Consider the following 18,327-nt stretch of genomic DNA (forward strand, 5'->3'; position numbering starts at 1 on the left):
ATTTTTGGGTGAACTATCTCTTTAGAAATTGCATAAAAGCAGTACATTCGACTAGCTATCACAGTCAAGGACAGGCCAGCAAATGGTTTGGCAAATAGGTGCTACGTATATGTATTTATGAGGACACTTCATCATTATACAATAAAAAATGTGTTTTGATCTCACATATTCTTTGTCTTCCAAGATTCATAAACCAAATGTTGTCCACATGAGAGCACTGCTTGATTACTTTATCAAAGACACTGCCTCATTTGCAATACTGATGTTCATTGAGAGTTGCTATTTGATATGTAAATCCAGGATTATATAGACAGGCCCTGGGAGGAACAGGATTGTATAAAGGAGGTTTTAGATTAAAAAGATAACTGACCAAGCCTTGGGATAATTAATAATTACGCTGTAAAGAGGGAATGCTTCTTTTACATATTTTATTCTTTTCTTGGTTTTTATACAAAATAGCAAATTTGGCATACAGAGATACATTCACTTGTCACAGTATTGTTCTTGCTTTATTTTAAATGCAAGCTCAAACATTTCTAAGATGGCATTAGAATGCACGCAAAGCACACCCTCGTTTTCTCAGTAAAAGATGCTGTCTCTGATGTAATGTCATATGCTTTAATTCTCTCTATTTTTGTTCTAAAGAGAACTAAACCCACACATAAGTGTCAACAAGAGGCCAAAATAAGTAATTCTATGAACAGAAAAAAAAACAGGGAAAAGTACTAGCATGCAAAATCAACTTTTGTCAATAAGCTTCGAGAACTTTGAAGGAGGAGAATGGTTTTACAAAGTGATAGTCCAGATTGCCACAGTGAGGACACTGCTGCACATTGCTGTACTCAGAGAAATACTGCATGCCTACACGTACGTCTATGACAGGTTTCCCACAATGCTTGCAGTTCAGCCGAGCCTAAGCAGACACAAAGAATAGTGGTGCTTATAAAACAGAAAAAAATGTGTAAGTACATTGCACCATTAGATTTTAATATTATTCTAAAATCTGGAAAAAGTAATAACAAAAAATTAGTAGGTGTGCCAAACATTTGACTGGTAGTGTCTCTATATAAAAACACAAACTAATATATTACCTGGCAGCATGGTGATGCAGCCAATATGTCGTATGTATACATAGTGCCCAGCTGGTGCCAGCTTCCATCCCACCTGGACTTGCACTTTATACAGACAATTTTGTGCACTCCTTCCAGGCAGTCCACACAGATGGCGTAAAGGTGCATCAGCCTCCCTTTAGAACATAAACAGAAAACCCTTTTAAACTGCTATTAGGTTTTAATTAATGAAAATATATTCTATTAGGGAATTAATGATTTGCCATGATCAAAGCATTTTTATTTACCACAGCTGCCTTGTTTTTTGAATAGAAGAAGACTGGCCATGTCAGACAAAAAGGATTCACTTTATTCCCATTCAACAGCATTATTGCTATAGGCCTAACACTGTATGTATATGTCTCACTTCAAATTTCTATGCTTTGGTCTTGAGCCATCACATTTTCATATTTGCTACATAACCTGAATTGATTTTGCTGTTTTAAAATGACCAAGCAAATCATTTTATCACAAAAGAACAAGTGGAATGGCGGAGCTCGAAATGGAAAAGTTTCCAACCAACATGCACATGTTGTTCTTGCTATTTTACAATTAGCTATCAACGTGTGCCTGCAATGTTCCAAAACACAACTTCGTTTCTGACCAGGGCATATAATGTAACAAATGTAAACAGTTAAAACAACCCTCAACAATGCGAGTAAACCACTCACATTTGCAACCAAATTTTGCAACTCTTCTGTGCAATCAATGTGTGTCTGAAGATGAAATCCATGCAAAATAAGTTTCTTTTAATATCCTTTCTGTTCTTTACAGTCGGTAGTTGATTAAGAAGTAAAAAGAAACATTAATTCTTATCACATACAGAGTGGCGGCAGTATACAATCCGAAACACTTCTGTGAACTGCTGCAATTTTTAAAGAGACAGTACCATTTTTTCGCTTGATATACTGTACATATTAATGTTAACTCAATGTAACTACTAATACTAAAAATACTTAAATAGTATAAATTATGCAAATAAACAACAGACATGTAACAAAATTCATAATAAAGACATGTAAGCCAACCCTAACATGCAAAATGATTCCAAGGCAGAGAACATTTTTGTAGCAATTTTCTGCAAAAATAAAATAAATAAAATAAAAAGAGCAGGGGCTGCACCTCTGACTCTTTTTGCTGTTTACAGAGACTCAGGCTGTCATGCAGACACATGTGATTTCTCAAGACTCTTATTACAGTGATACCTGTCATGGTGTAGAGACATTATACATGGTATTTAAAAAAAATAAAAAAAATAAAAAAAACTTACAGCACCTTTAACACTTTCCGAATGTATGCATTTGGTAGACACTTTTACCCAAAGCAACTTACAGTACATTCAACATTTTACCAATCAGTATGTTGCGCAATTATAAATAATCAAGCTACAGCAGGTTTTTGCGTAGTCGAGCTACAGTCTTTATCTGCCCTTTCAAAGTATACATGACACAATGCGTAATGAAATATCTGAAGTAAGGATGTCTGCTGAGGAAGTGTTAAATACACATTGTATACACCTCTTTTGGAGCATGCACAAAACAGCTAGTCCAATTGCGCTCCGATTAATGTTCAAAGGTACTTTCCACCTTAAGATTTTCAACAGACCAGTAACAGGCCTCTTGAAGTGTGAATAGTGGATTCCCTCACCTTGTAAATGGCATGGTACATCATACTCAATCTCATCATGGCGTGAAGGGCTCAGGAATAGCGTTCCATCCACTAAAGGGAACTGCTCAAATATGGGCAGGGTGTGGTGGCAGAGGGCACAGTTCACAACATTGCGGTGACTTGCACTGAGGGCAGAGAGGATGAACTTCCTGAGATCCTCTCCCTGTCCAGCCTGGGCATCGTCCTCCATTCGAACATGGTAGGTGTTGAGCTTGTGGCGGGGAATGTGTGTGAGCAGCTCAGAGAGATCCAGCCTCCGCAAGAACTGCACAGGGTTGTCTCCAGGAGAGAGCCGAGGCAGGCACATGTTTGTGGCCCCCTGCTCCAGGTGAGTCCCGCGTACCGCCACCCCTGCGGCTAGCAAATGCTTCCTGTGGCCCTCCATATGCACTGCATTCTTCAGAAACTCGCCCAGGTGCCTTGAACTGCGCGGGCCACCGAGGGACTGGGGGGAGAAGGAGAAGCTGGTTGGAGGTGACTGAGCAGGGGATTCGCAAGGGGACCGGAGCCCATGGGGAACCCCACTCCCAGCAATGGGTGGTCCCCCATGGCCTCTCTCTTGAGAGTTCTGCCAATCTGCCGACTGTCTGCGAAACAGCTCCTGACTGGAGCAACGGTGAGCCAGCTTATGGCTTCCGGATGCTTTCCCTTTCTTGGGCTCATCGGCAGGTTCTCCCCCAGTTCCACCACAAGCACCCCCTCCAGAGGCGCCACTGTTGGGCTTCCCACTCCCTTTCTCCGGGACCTTTTTCTTGCGCTCATCCTGCATGCGTTTTACCTGGTACCAGTCCGTGTCTTTTTTCAGGTGCCCCTGGCCACAGCGGCAGGAGCAGAAACGGAAGGCCAGATCATAGCCCTTTTTGGTCCACATGTTCTGTCGGCACTGCTTCTCGTTCCAGCTGCGAGCCCGACCAATGCAGTTGAACTGCACCAGGATGCTACTCTCCCATTCATAAAAGCACTGCAGGTGCATCCAGTTGCCATAGGGGCAGAGTTCACTGTTGCACACCACCCGCTGGTAGTCGTCCTTCTCAAGATCAATGGGACGGCCCAAACTGCACACTAATGGGGTGGCACATGACGTCTCTGACAAACATAATGAAAGTTACATTGTTAATATAAAAGATGTGGGATGTAGATTGTAATGTCTTATACTATTTGGGTACATTTTCTCATTTATGCTCATTTAAGCATTTGGCAGATGCTTTTATCCAAAACAATTTACACAGTTTCAAAGTATACAGTACATTTTATCAGTTTGTGTGTTTCCTCCTGGGAATCAGACTCACGATACTGGTGTTGCTAGTGCCATGTTCTACCAGTTAGGAACATATAGTGTTAAATGTTTAAAGGAATATTCCAGGTTCACAACAAGTTAAAGGTATGTTCCGGGTTCAATACAAGTTTAGCTCAATAGACAGCATTTTTGGCATAATGTTGATTACCACAAAAATTAATTTCGACTCATTCCTCCTTTTCTTTAAAAAAAGCAAAAATCAATGTTACATTGAGGAACTTACAATGGAAGTAAATGGGGACAATGAAAGTGAATGGGGCCAATTTTTGGAGGGATTCACAACAGAAATGTGAAGCTTATAATTTTATAAAAGCACTTGTATTCATTCTTCTGTTAAAACTTGTGTATTATTTGTAACAAAGTTGTAAAATTAGCTAAAACTTTACATAGAAAAGGTTAGTAAGTGATTTTTTCACACTAAAATCGTGTTTATCCGCATCTCCTTTATGTCATGTGAAACAGTGAGTATTTTAACATTCAAAAATTGGCCCCCATTCACTTCCATTGTAAGTGCCTCACTGTAACCCAGATTTTTGCTTTTTTTAAAGAAAAGGAGGAATGGGTCAAAATTACTTTTTGTGGTAATCAACATTATAGCACAAATGCTGTCGATTGAGCTTAACTTGTATTGAACCCGGAACATTCGCTCAATCGACAGCATTTGTTGCTATTAACTCATATTTCCATTTAAAGCAATTACAGTGGAAGTGAATGGGGACAATTTTTGGGACATTAACATGAATATTGTTTATGTCTTGTGGCTATACTTTTGAAACAGTGAGAAACAGGAATGCATTTTAACTTCCATTGTAAGTGCATCACTGTAACCCAGACTTTTACTTTTTAATTTTTTTTGGGATTTTTCCCCCTTTTTCTCCCAATTTGGAATGCCCAATTCCCAATGTGCTTTTAAGTCCTCGTGGTTGCGTAGTAATTCGCCTCAGTCCGGGTGGTGGAGGACGAATCCCAGTTGCCTCCGCATCTGAGATCGTCAACCCGCGCATCTTATCACGTGGCTTGTTGAGCGCGTTGTCACGGAGACATAGCGCGTGGAGGCTTCACGCCATCCACCGTGGCAACCACGCTCAACTCACCACGGGCCCCACCGAGAACGAACCACATTATAGCGATCACGAAGAGGTTACCCCATGTGACTCTACCCTCCCTAGCAACCGGGCCAATTTGGTTGCTTAGGAGACCTGGCTGGAGTCACTCAGCAAACTAGCGAACTAGCGAACTCCAGGGGTGGCAGCCAGCATCTTTACCACTGAGCTACCCAGGCCCGCGAATTTTACTTTTTTTTTTTTTAAGAAAAAAAGGGACAAGTTGAAATTCATTTTTGTAGCAATCAACATTATTCCACAAATGCTGTCGATTGAGCTTAACTTGTATTCAACTTGAAATATTCCCGTAATGTTTTGGTAACAGTTTTGGGTTAAATGTGTAAGATAATATAAGAATTAACCTGTTGATGCTCATTGACCCCACCCATGGGTTTGATTTTACTTTGCTTAAATTAGTTCACATTTACCATATAGTGTGCTGTTCAAAATTGTTCATAATGTTGACAAATTATACATCTTTATAAAATGTCAAAATTATTAACTCTTTTTTTGACTAGACTGTATAGTATATGTGAACTAATTTAAGTAAAGTGTGTGTGGGGGGGGAGGGGGGCATGCACATCAACAGGTTAATGACTGAATGAATGAAAAATAATGAATCAATGATTAATTGAATTAACTGCAGTAATATCACAAAATTGTATAATTGTAAAATTGTATAAATGGGCAGCTATTTATAGGCAATGTGATTCAAGCAGGTTAACTGTACAATATCAGTACATTCAACACATCACTGGGCTATTTATGAAAGCACTGTGGGTGAGAACCCCACTCAACCAGGCAAAAACTACCTTGCCACACTTACGTCAGTGAAGTGTGTATGCTTGTCTCTTGAGAGAGTGGAAGAGAAATACAGAGAGACAGAGAATGGCTAAGAAACACAATTGCATTAAAGTGTATCTGTGAACCATAACGCTTCGTAGCTGCCACTCAAGTATATCAGCATCACTCCCACTATCTCAAGAGTCAAAGATATTCTATGCATTATTAAACAACACTGAGCAATCAATTACACCGAGTCGTTGTGGTGATATGACCTGCTATTACAGAACATATGAGTTGATGGAGATGTCAAATTCACATGCAACTCCATGTCAAGTGCATTTACGCTTGAACAAGGCCTACACCACCACCTTACAGCTCAGATGTGCACTGAAATCTGTAAGCTGCGTCGTAACAATTCTCTGTCACTACAATACTGATGAAGATGAAGACACGCGCACAAAACAAGTTGCTGCACGTGAGGGGAGACAAGAAAACGCGCGGACATTCAGAGAACTTTGGCGGCCGTTCACACTGAATGCGTTACCTCCCTACGCCAGACGGACGACTTTAACCGCTGCGCCGCGTCTCGCGCAGGAACGTCGCGTTTTTAGACGCCTAAACTCCTACGACAACTTTAAAAGGCGCGTATCGAGACACCTGCGTTCTGTTCTATGCGCTGCGCTGCGTCTCGCTGCTTCGGTCTGAGCGACGGCCCCTTAGAACGTAACGATAGATGCAATATTCACTAGTGATATTCTTATTTCTTACCGCTTCTATTAACGCACGGTGGACCCGCTGTCGCCCCAGTCAACACCGAGGCAGTCGCTCCCGTAACCGCCGAGGCAGAGGCTCCATTTTCTTGCTCATCTCCGCTACTGTTCGTGCGTTTATTTCTCTTCCCCTTGTTGCTTTTCTGGTTGGGCATAATGGAGCGCTCAATATGAATGCAGCCTGTCAGCGACTGCCACCACCAAGCATTTTTGCAGATATCATATTGACGGTACTTGACGAATGCAATGCGAATCCTAACGCACAGGTGATGCAGATGTTACAGTTCGATCATCCTCCAGATTTGTGCAGGCAGTCTTGACAGTAGAGGTACACCATGAAGAAGGCGTGTCCCTCTCTTGTTTTGATTCCTGGGCTGAGTACAGAATTGCATACTACCATACTACTCATACTTTTTCTGCCATAGACAAATATGGCAGAAGTAGTAAGAGTAGTATGGGTAGTATGCCATTTTGATCTCAGCCCTGCTCTGAAGAGAGAACGGTCACTCGCTGTGTTCCTCTGGCTCCGCCTCCATCTCTGATCCTGATACAGCTCAGTTATTAATAGCACAGACTAGAGGGAGTCCCGAGCAAATAGTGGCCCTAATGCTATAATTACTAAAGTCGTTAAATATTTTGCCAGGTATAGACAGATAGGTATTATATGTGACACTGTATTTTAGCTTTAATCAAAGTCTTCAATTTTGGGTTTACTGAGCAAGATTAGGTGCATAATGCCTTTTAAAACCAATTTAAATCTTAACAATAAAAAACTCAAATCTGATCGAAATGTCTACTGTAGGTTATTGTCAACTAATATATATATATATATTAGCCTGTTTTTAAGATTATAAAGATTTGGCTCATTCATATATACACTGGTGGCTAAAAGTTTGGAATAATGTACAGATGTTGTTGTTTCAGAAGGAAATTGTTGCTTTAATTCACCAAAGTGGCATTCAACTGATCACAAAGTATAGTCAGGACATTACTGATGTAAAAACAGCACCATCAACATTTGATTTTTTTTATTTATTTATTTTTTATCAAATCTAGACAGGCCCCATTTCCAGCAGCCATCACTCCAACACCTTATCCTTGAGTAATCATGCTAAATTGCTAATTTGGTACTAGAAAATCACTTGCCATTATATCAAACACTGCTGAAAGCTATTTGTTTCTTTAAATGAAGCTTAACATTGACTTTGTGTTTGTTTTTGAGTTGCCACAGTATGCAATAGACTGGCATGTCTTAAGGTCAATGTTATGTCAAAAATGGCAAAAAAGAAACAGCTTTCTCTTGAAACTCGTCAGTCAATCATTGTTTGAGGAACGAAGGCTATACAATGCTTGAAATTGCCAAAAAACTGAAGATTTCATACAAAGATGTACACTACAGTCTTCAAAGACAAAGGACAACTGGCTCTAACAAGGACAGAAAGAGATGTGGAAGGCCAGATACAAGTAAACAAGAGGATAATTACATCAGTGTCTCTAGTTTGAGAAATAGATGCCTCACATGTCCTCAGCTGACAGCTTCATTGAATTCTACCCGCTCAACACCAGTTTCATGTACAACAGTAAAGACTCAGAGGTGCAGGCCTTAAGGGAAGAATTGCAAAGAAAAAGCCACTTTTGAAACAGAAAAACAAAAAGAAAAGGTTAGAGTGGGCAAAGAAACACAAACATTGGACAACAGATAATTGGAAAAGAGTGTTATGGATCTTAACCCCATTGAGCTTTTGTGGGATCAGCTAGACTGTAAGGTGCGTGAGAAGTGACCGACAAGACAGCCACATCTATGGCAAGTGCTACAGGAAGTGTGGGGTGAAATGTCACCTGAGTATCTGGACAAACTGACAGCTGGAATGCCAAGGATCTGCAAAGCTGTCATTACTGCACGTGGAGGATTTTTTGATGATAACTCTGAAGTAGTATAAGAATTTCTGAACATTTTTTTCAAATTGTAATAGTAATTTTTCACATTGTTAATGTCCTGACTATACATTGTGATCAGTATATATACAGTACTGTGCAAAAAGTCTTAGGCACATAAGATGTTTCACAAAAACGTTTGTCTTAAGATGATTATATATATCTTCAGCTTTAGTGTGTCAATAGTAAATATACATTTCAAACTCCCGAACATTCCTTTTGCAAATAGAAGAACAGGGAGCTCTGCAACAGATAGCATGGCCCCCACAGAGCCCCCCACTGAACATGGAGTCAGTCTGGGATTACATGAAGAGACCGAAGCATTTGAGACAGCCTAAATAGATAAAAGAACTGTGGTGAATTCTCCAAGAAGCTTGGAACATCCTATCTGCCAGCAACCAAGAAAAACTGTGTCCAGGTGTACCTAGGAGAATTGGTACTGTTTTGAATACAAAGGTGTTCACACCAAATACTGATGTAGCTTTTTTATGTTTACTGGACTTTGTATGACATTAACTGATAAATGAAAACTTTTTATGGCATTATTTTTGAAGACATCCTCACTATTTTTCACAAGTGCCTAAAACTTTTGCACAGTATTGTATATATATATATATATATACAAACTTTCATATGTACCATAATTCATCAGTCATATATTTGAAAGATAAAGTGTCTTAAATCAAGTTCATGTACTTAAATGCCAGGGTTTATTGCGCTTTTAAATAAACTGCTCAGCCATTACTAAAGCAGATGAATGCACCATCACAAAAAATAAATTAAAAGATAGAAACATGCAGAAAGCAAAATAAATATATATACAAAAAATGTTAAGTTAAAAAATTCAATTAGTTTAAAATGTGCTAATGTTGAGGAATAGATGCAGCAAATCATTTAAAAAGAAAAAGAAAAACTTTCATGAAGCTTATTCTACATATTTGACAACATCCACTCTGATATGACCAGTGCTGGGTAAGTTATTAAAAAATAGTAACAACAAATTACCAATTACTTCTCTAAAATTATAATCAGAGTACTTTACCTATTACTTTATGGAAAGTAATCACATTACCTATACGTTACATTCTAAAACAATATTTACTTTTTTTTTTCATTTTTCCTCTCAACGATTTCCAATTGTCTATATTTGCTCATTTTTCATTATCCCTATCCCTTAAGCTGTCACAGAAACAAACATACGTACATATGAACATAATTAATATTTTAAATGTATTATAAATTTATCACATTTTAAATGTATGTACTCAAAATAATTAACTTGATTAAAAGTTAGTAACTGTAAACTAACAATGATTTAAATTAAGCATTTAACTACTTTTGACTAAAAGGTAATTAGATTACAGTAACTAATTACTTTGTATTCAGATTACACCCAACACTGGTCATTACCCAGTACAATTTTATGTATTTATTCATCGCTGAAGTATTTTTTTTAGTGCTGCTCTCATGTTAAAAGTTCTTCCTGAGCTTCAATGAAATGGCACAAACATCTGTAAAAACATAGATAACAAGGTTCTATCCATGAAAGTATAACATTGGGACAAAATCAAAATTAAGCACTTCAAGTAAATGATGATTCATGGTAATGGTTTTCCAATAATGATTCTCAAATGCTTCATAAAAATGTGATAATATTCCAGAATTTCATACTGGAACTCTTTCTTTCTTTATATCTTCCATAGCAGAAAATCAAACAGCAGTTGAGTGTGAAATTACTGGTCATATTTATCATCTTGGGATGTAATGGATCTAAGTAATCGGCACAAATAACTCAGCAAATGAATACCTTCATAGTCATGGTATTGCAAACAAACTGTTTCACAAATACTGTTGAAAAGACAGCAATTATGTAGGCTATAATCAACGCAGGCATAATTGGAAATTATGCATAATCTATAAGACTTTACAATTGACAATAACTGGTGCAGATATTCATTTCCATTAGGTTGAAAACAATGTTTGTGATTAATTTATTCAAAGTCCTAGAAAATTAGTAACATACTCATACACACTATAACTGTTATAATATATTTTAATGATGGCTGTTGAGGTGTTTGAACAGGGAAGATTGCTACCTTTCAAAATCATTGTGCAAATGACTCTCCTGAGAGAAATATTGCTGTATAAAAATATTTCCAATGTAGTATACAAAAAATGTAACATTCTCAAGTATACAGTATTTCCATATCAAAATGCTCTCACTGAAGCAGTGGCATCTCAAAAAGACTTTGCACTTTTTAACTTGGCTTTAGAAAAGGCTGTCAACTTCAATCCTGCAGTAATACAACATCAACGTTATCATGAACTCCTTGCAGTAACAGCTCCCCGTCAAATGTGATGACCTTCTTTCGCTTGGCCGCTTTCAGTGTTCCGACCAGAGCTTCAAAGAGGTTGGCACACTGGTCATCATTAAACAAGACTCCAAATTTGACGCTGATCTTCCCATCTGCATCTGTGAGAGAGTGAGAGCGGTAAGCGTTCACAAACTAACTATTAATAATTTATTAATAACCATTTATTCACAGTGAATCTCTCCCATAAACAGTTATGTACTTATTTAAGGACTAGAAACAGTATTAAAAAATTACAAAAGAAAAGGGTCCAATAATAAATCATATGACTGGTTTTCATCAACCTTTTAAAGGGATAGTTCACCAAAAATGAAACTTCTCTCATCATTTATTCACCCTCATGCCATCCCAGATGTGTATGACTTTCTCTCTTCTGCAGAACACAAATGAACATTTTTAAAAGAATATCTCAGCTCTGTAGGTCCTCACAATGCAAGTGAATAGTGGCCTGAACTTTGAATCTCCAAAAATCACATAAAGGCAGCATAAAAGTAATCCATACGACTCCAGTGGTTAAATCCATGTATTCAGAAGCGTTATGATAGCTGTGGGTGAGAAACAGATCACATAATTTTTTACTATAAATCTCCACTTTCACTTCCACATTCTTCTTTGTTTTTTTGCCGATTTGGATTCTTTGTGCATATTGCCACCTACTGATCGGGGCTGGTTAAAGGTGGAGATTAAAGCCCAAAGTATACTTAGGGTGCTTTCACACTGGAAGTTTAGTTTGAAACAGGGCACGGTTCGCATGAAAAATTGGTAATGTGAAAGCTGTCACGAGGACTGGAGAGCGCACCGACTACCTGTAGGAGGTGGTCTGAGTTCGGTTGCAATGGAACTGTAGTGCGATTCGCATGAATGTGAAAGCAACTTGGACTCGGGTGCACACTTGTTCAGGAAGTAAAGTAACCTGCTCATGCATTTTAGCCGATGACGACATCTATCTATACACCTTATAAATACTATATATAAATACTATTATAGGTTATAAATATAGGGTATCGGACCGCAGCAAACGTGCCCAGTGTGAAAGCCCTGTTAGATTTTAATGCGAACGCTCAGTGTCTGCATACTGTCGAACGTGAGCCTGTCAAAATATACTCCATTTTTACAATGCGCGCATACACAGGCAGTTGGCGCATGTGCGCTATGACTGTTATAAGACACCGGAGTATTTCTCTTCAGGAGTTTAGACCTTTAAAGATATCTTTATATTTCTTCAGACTCAAGTAATACAAATGCAGGTCTTTTCTGACCTCCTCACACACTCGCTCTTGACGTGCACATCCACCATTTTTGTTTTTCCTTCGTCTCCTGTTATTTACTGGTGATTACATCTTCTTCGAGCATTTCTTTGTGACAGCAATGGCTCAAATGTGAGTATTGACACCTTGTGGACACACTTATTTGTGCAAATAATTCCAGGAGCATGCGCATTCTGCACGTTCAAAGACACGCAGTTAGAAAAATCGGGCTGCGTGCATTCTGCGAGATTTGCGTCACGCGTCCTGTGAACGCTCAGCAATCGCGTCTGACCGAAGTATATTTTGGGCTTTATAGTAAAAAGGACTTCAATATTGATCTGTTTTTTACCCAAAAACCTTAAAAAATCTTCATTTGCTTTCTGCAGAAGAAAGATAGTCATACACATCCGGGATGGCATGAGGGTGAGTAAATGATGAGAGAATTTTCACTTTTGGGTGAACTATACTTTTAAAGAACTAGATAAGCAAACTGCTTCAGTGAATAGGAGACACTAATGGAAACTAAATGTCCATCTAAATTTATCTTGGAAAAAAGAACTTCAGATAGAGCCTTGAGAGGTCAGGACTGAGCAGTACTGCTTCTTTTACTCCAGAATTCCTCATTTAGGAGACATATAAAGACTTGCATTATTAGAAAATTGTGACATGTATAGATGTGTCTTACCACAAACTTTTCAGTGAATCTAGAACCACCATCTCACAATGTTTTTTGAACCATTATTTCTTTAAATAACCCTAAGGATGATGTTGAAGGATAGTGCAATACTTACTTTTGCTGCCCAGTCGACGAATCTCATCAACAAGCAGAGTAACTTCATGTTCCACGTTCATTTTTTGCTCTGAAAGTATAAAATGCACATAGTTAATGCAGTAAAGGCTCCTTTCTCATGTGTTTCTATTACTTGTCCATACTGTAACACTCACATATTGGTCTTCAATCATGACTATATTTAAATACATAGAGATTTCCTGATTGGTCGTGCAATAATAACTAGTAATAATAAGGCAAGTTTTGCATAGTGTTAGTCTTTGTAATGCAAGTTTGAATAGATGTCGAAAAGAATAGAAAATGCAATTGCAATGATAAACAAAAGTTAATTTATAGCATCTTGTGTTTTTTTAAATGCATTACAACAACAAACAATGCAAATACACAATAATCAGCTCTTCTCAGATTTAGACAGTTCTATGCACACTTGTCCCATTTTCTTTTTAGCGCCCTCTCTGGAGGAGTTGAGAATTGCAACGCCGCACCCTACCGGTTTATTGCAGATGCTGACCATTAAAAGACTACAATTATTTATCGTCTTGAACTTTACTTAAAAAATAATTCATATGCCATATATTATTAATACCAGGCCTGACAACACACTGAGGGTTAACGATAATTAAGCTTTAATAAACGTGTGTGCCTTTCACCAAGCACGAGGATTATCATTTGATCAAGCAATGCGGAAGTGCGAATCTTAACACTTAAAGTGTAAGAAATGCGCGAAAATCTGTATTGAAGCATATTGTGAAACACACCTGTTTTTAATACGATCATCACATACGTTCCCTCAAATAAAATACATAAATAAATAAGCACTCTTTTTGTAAGTAAAAGCCAATGAGACCGGATCAAAGAGGCATTCATATAATCTTCATTATTAACCCATAACTCCACTGGGAAATGGGAACTGTATTAGGTTAAGTAATTAATTAATTTACACCACAAAACATTAAACAAAACCGTTTAATATGTTTGACCTACCTTTGTGATGGTTGTGTGCCGCCGCCGCCGCCGTCGCTCAGTACTATATGCTGTTTGAATTGAAAAGGCACTACCATAGATGGCTTTGTGTGTGACGTCACATTGAACGGCGCTCTTTAGATCACCCTAGTTACAAAGTAACTATAACTTTAGTTTTAAAGACATTATTTGTTGTTATGAAATAACAAACACAAGTCTCTTGAAATTACTGTTAAACGAAAACTAGTCTCTGGAAATTACTGTTAATTTTTTACGGGCTGCAGCTAAATTTTATATTCATAAACAGAAATTATTTTTTTAATGCCTATAATTGCCTAAACTGAATTCTTGCTAGAATTATACAATTAAATAAATGCACTTAGTTTTTAGTAACCAAGAGTAATTAATAACCAATATATTATAATGAGGTCTTCAAACTGACCAACAATGTTTTATGATGTGAAATCTGAAATATGTTTTATTTTTATTTAATTTTCAAAGTGTATGTGGATGGTTTTTCCCTTTTATTTGTTACTTTTTTAACCTAGTGAATGTGTTCTTACAATGTTCAATCTTTTTATAAATAAGCAGTTTACTAAGCATAAACCAAAAAAAAAAAAAAAAGTTGAAAAAAGAGAAAAAGTACCTAGTTACAAAGTGATTTGGGATTGTGTCTACTGTAGTGTTTTATACTGACTTTTCAAACTTTGTTCAAATGAAAATATCCCCTAAAACCTATATTAGTCAAAACCTGTTTGTTTGTTTTTCCAGAAAATCTTTGTTAAAGAAATAGTTTACCCCAAAATTAAAAATTTCTCCCTTCTCATCATTTACTCACCCCCATGCCATTCCAGATGGTATGACTTTCTTTCTTCTGCTGAACACGAATGAAGACTTTTAGAAGAATATTTCAGCTCTATAGGTCCATTCAGCAAGTGAATGGTGGCCAGAACTTTGAAGCTCCAAAAAGCACATGAAGAAAGTATGAAAGACTCCAGTGGTTAAATCCATATCTTCAGAAGTGATATGATAGGTGTGGGTGAGAAACAGATCAATATTTAAGTTATTTTAAACTATACATCTCCACTTTCACTTACACATTCTTCTTCTTTTGTTCTTTGGCGATTTGCATTCTTGTTGAGTGCCGGCATCTATTGTGCAGGGAGGAGAATTTATAGTAAAAAAAAAAAAGTCTTAAATATTAATATCTGTTTCTCACCCACACCTATCATATCGCTTCAGATGACGTGGATTGAACCATTGGAGTGATATGGATTACTTTTTATATGCATGCATGTCCTTTTTGGAGCTTCAAAGGTATTCTTCTAAAAAAATATATTTGTTTGTGTTCAGCAGAAGAAAGTAATAGTTTTAAGTGCCCTTCCGTTCCTTTTGTAGTCTAAAACTGATTACGTAGAGTCGTTCACTGCACCGACCAACCATCTTCGCCTGTCATTAAAGGTTGTAGTCCTCTCTTGAACACTGTAAACATTTAAACAGCATGACTCCAGGCATGTTGTTCTTTTGGGAATGTGAAGTTACTTGCGTTCATATATATGTTTCTTTAAGTCCCTCAGTTTGTGGGAAGCAGAGGATCTCCAATGGCTCCTGTGCAAGAAAACACGAAGTGGCCTCAAGTATCAAAGTTCATTCTGTCTGCATGTGCTGCAACTGTTTAGAATTAGGAGGCTACATGTCCTTTACTCATTTCTAATGTAACTTATAAACATATAAGTTATACAATAATTAATTTGTATGTAATTGTATAATATTGAAATAATTTTTATCTTAAATATGGCTGATTGCACATCTGTTTGGTTTTTGTACCATTTTTTGTTTCAGTCACATATCCCTTAGACCTCACCAAAACTAGACTTCAGATACAGGGTAAAGGTGGTTCCCGTGGGTACAGTGCGAGAAGAGGGGCCCTTGAAGTTATGGCAAGGGGTCACACCAGCTATCTATAATCATATAGGTAAAGTGTTAATTTCACCATCAGTGATCAATGAAAAGACAATAAACATGAGAATAAACCACAACCTCCACAGTTTGTACGTATTTAACAGTCCTGAAACTTTGACTGAAAGAAATAGTTCACCCAAATAATGAAAACTCTCTCATCATTTACTGTGTATGACTTTCTTCTGCTGAACCCAAACGAAGATTTTTAGAAAATATCTCCGCTCTGTAGGTCTATACAATGCAAGTGAATGGTGATCAGAACTTTGAAGCTCCAAAATGCACATAAGGGCAGCATAAAATTAATCCATACAACTCCAGTGGTTAAATCCATGTCTACAGAAGCAAAATAATAGGTGTGGGTGAGAAACAGACAAATATTTAAGTCCTTTTTTTACTATAAATCTTCACTTTCACTCCCACTGTCGTCTTTTTTTTTTTTTTTTTTTTTTTGCAATTTACAGTCTTCGTGAATATCGCCACCTACTGGGCAAGGAGGAGAATTTATAGTTAAAAAAAAGTACAGTTTCTCACCCACAAACATGAATTTAACCACTGGAGTCGTGTGGATTATTTTTAAGCTGCCTTTATGTGCTTTTTGGGGCTTCAAAGGTCAGGACACCATTCACTTGCATTGTATGGGCCTACAAAACTGAGATATTTTTCTAAAAATCTTTGTGTTTAGCATAAGAAAAGGGGGATGCTCGCTTATGAGCAGCTCAGGTAATCTGTATTTGGAAGAGCCGAAGATGGCAGCTTTCGATTTTGGTGAGAGAAAATTGTCTGTGAAATTTGAAACAGAAATGATTAAAGTCTATAATCAGCATCTGTTCTGTGATGTCCATAGGAAAGCAGTGATTGCCAGTATGATATCAGGTGCCTTGGGTCAGTTCATCGCCAGTCCAACAGATTTAGTGAAGGTTCAAATGCAAATGGAAGGGAGGTGCAGACTAGAAGGAAAGCCACCAAGGTGACAGCCATGTTTAACAGCTGTCTTTATCCAGTGGACATTCCCTGTTAAGTACTCTTCATATTGCTTCTCACTTTGAATATATTGTTTTGTGTTGTAACTTACAGGGTGTATGGAGTATACCATGCTTTTACAAAGATGATTGCAGAGGGACGAATTAGTGGTCTTTGGGCTGGATGGGTACCCAACATTCAAAGAGCTGCACTGGTTAATTTAGGAGGTACAGAAGTCATTTGAGCACTTTGAATGAAAGTAGTATAGCAGATGTAATATTCCAGGCATCTACCAAGGCATCTACCAAGGCAAAACACAGTAACTACACTAGTATCAGAAAAATGAACTTTTCCATTAAAGGGCAAAATTTGCTCCATGGATTTGGTGTTCAGGGGCATTTACTACATTTATGAGGGCATACGTTTTTTTAATGATATAATTTAGAGGAAAACACAACATAAAATCAAGCAGATTGATTGTATCTTATATTTTATGCAATAATATTTATACTTAGACCTAGAATATGACACTGCAGTACTTAATGCAGCTGGTGCCACACCAGATACTGACTGTTACTTTTGATTTTGGGCACTCGCCCACCCCCCTTTGTTCAGGGACAACATTATTCCATTTCTGTATTGCCAATTGGCTATGACACTATGTTCAATTTATGTCACATTTACTTCAGATCTCATGCATGATCAGTAAAGGATTTTCTCTGACACATATACAGGAGTTTATGTCTTAGTTGTTGAATCTTTTTATGTTCATACAAATATTTACACATGTTAAGTTTGCTGAAAATAAAAGCAGTTGAAAGTGAAAGGACTGATTCCAAATATGAGTCTATTCAACTTAAAGCTCTGTGGCAGCTCTAGTAATTCAGTTTTTTGTTTCCAGGCTCCCTAATCTTTGACTTTTTGGCTAACATTTGAACAAATGAGACAAGCAATGGGAATCAGCTAATTTTAACAGGACAAACAATCAATGTTCATATCGGACCAAATAGAGTAATTTTTCACTTTGTCTCTTAATAGTCTCAGAGCTGACATTTTAGTCCTCTTATACAGGGTGTGTGAATTCAGACTGCAGGATAGTTAGAGAGAGAAAAAGCCTCAAATAATGTAATTTTCAGTTGTTTGTTAATTTCATGAGTATATGTCTTGGTGAGAATAAAACAGCACTGGGAATCATTCAAGCCACTGTTTACAGTGGCACTGTTAACTTTAAGGCATATGTTACAAGAGAGTTCTTAAATATTAAAAGTTTCCAGTTCATTATCCATGTTGTGTTTAACACTATCTCACAGAGATTTACTGTAAATTGGTAGACACACATTTAAAAATATATATATTTTAGCTTAT

General features: G+C 37.5%; 2 protein-coding genes and 1 pseudogene across 2 annotated transcripts; 1 reads left to right on the forward strand and 2 right to left on the reverse strand.

Annotated features, from left to right (window-relative positions):
* Positions 1-419: 419 nt before the first annotated feature.
* On the reverse strand, positions 420-7,140 carry LOC127416084 (headcase protein homolog). The gene is made up of 4 exons (XM_051655209.1): positions 6,732-7,140; positions 2,757-3,863; positions 1,092-1,246; positions 420-913 (listed from the first exon to the last, which is right to left on the reverse strand). The coding sequence occupies exons 1-4, from the start codon at positions 6,886-6,888 to the stop codon at positions 749-751; spliced, it is 1,584 nt and encodes a 527-aa protein (XP_051511169.1). The 5' UTR covers positions 6,889-7,140; the 3' UTR covers positions 420-748.
* A 3,563-nt stretch (positions 7,141-10,703) lies between these two features.
* Positions 10,704-14,164, reverse strand: LOC127416033 (costars family protein ABRACL). Its single transcript, XM_051655113.1, has 3 exons — positions 14,062-14,164; positions 13,079-13,147; positions 10,704-11,141 (listed from the first exon to the last, which is right to left on the reverse strand). The coding sequence occupies exons 2-3, from the start codon at positions 13,137-13,139 to the stop codon at positions 10,957-10,959; spliced, it is 246 nt and encodes an 81-aa protein (XP_051511073.1). The 5' UTR covers positions 13,140-13,147; positions 14,062-14,164; the 3' UTR covers positions 10,704-10,956.
* Positions 14,165-15,641: 1,477 nt separating this feature from the next.
* LOC127415603 (mitochondrial uncoupling protein 4-like) lies at positions 15,642-17,206 on the forward strand (annotated as a pseudogene).
* The last annotated feature ends 1,121 nt before the right edge of the window (positions 17,207-18,327 follow it).

Source organism: Myxocyprinus asiaticus, chromosome 25 (assembly GCF_019703515.2).
Source record: "Myxocyprinus asiaticus isolate MX2 ecotype Aquarium Trade chromosome 25, UBuf_Myxa_2, whole genome shotgun sequence".
In the NCBI taxonomy this organism is placed as follows: Eukaryota; Metazoa; Chordata; class Actinopteri; order Cypriniformes; family Catostomidae; genus Myxocyprinus; species Myxocyprinus asiaticus.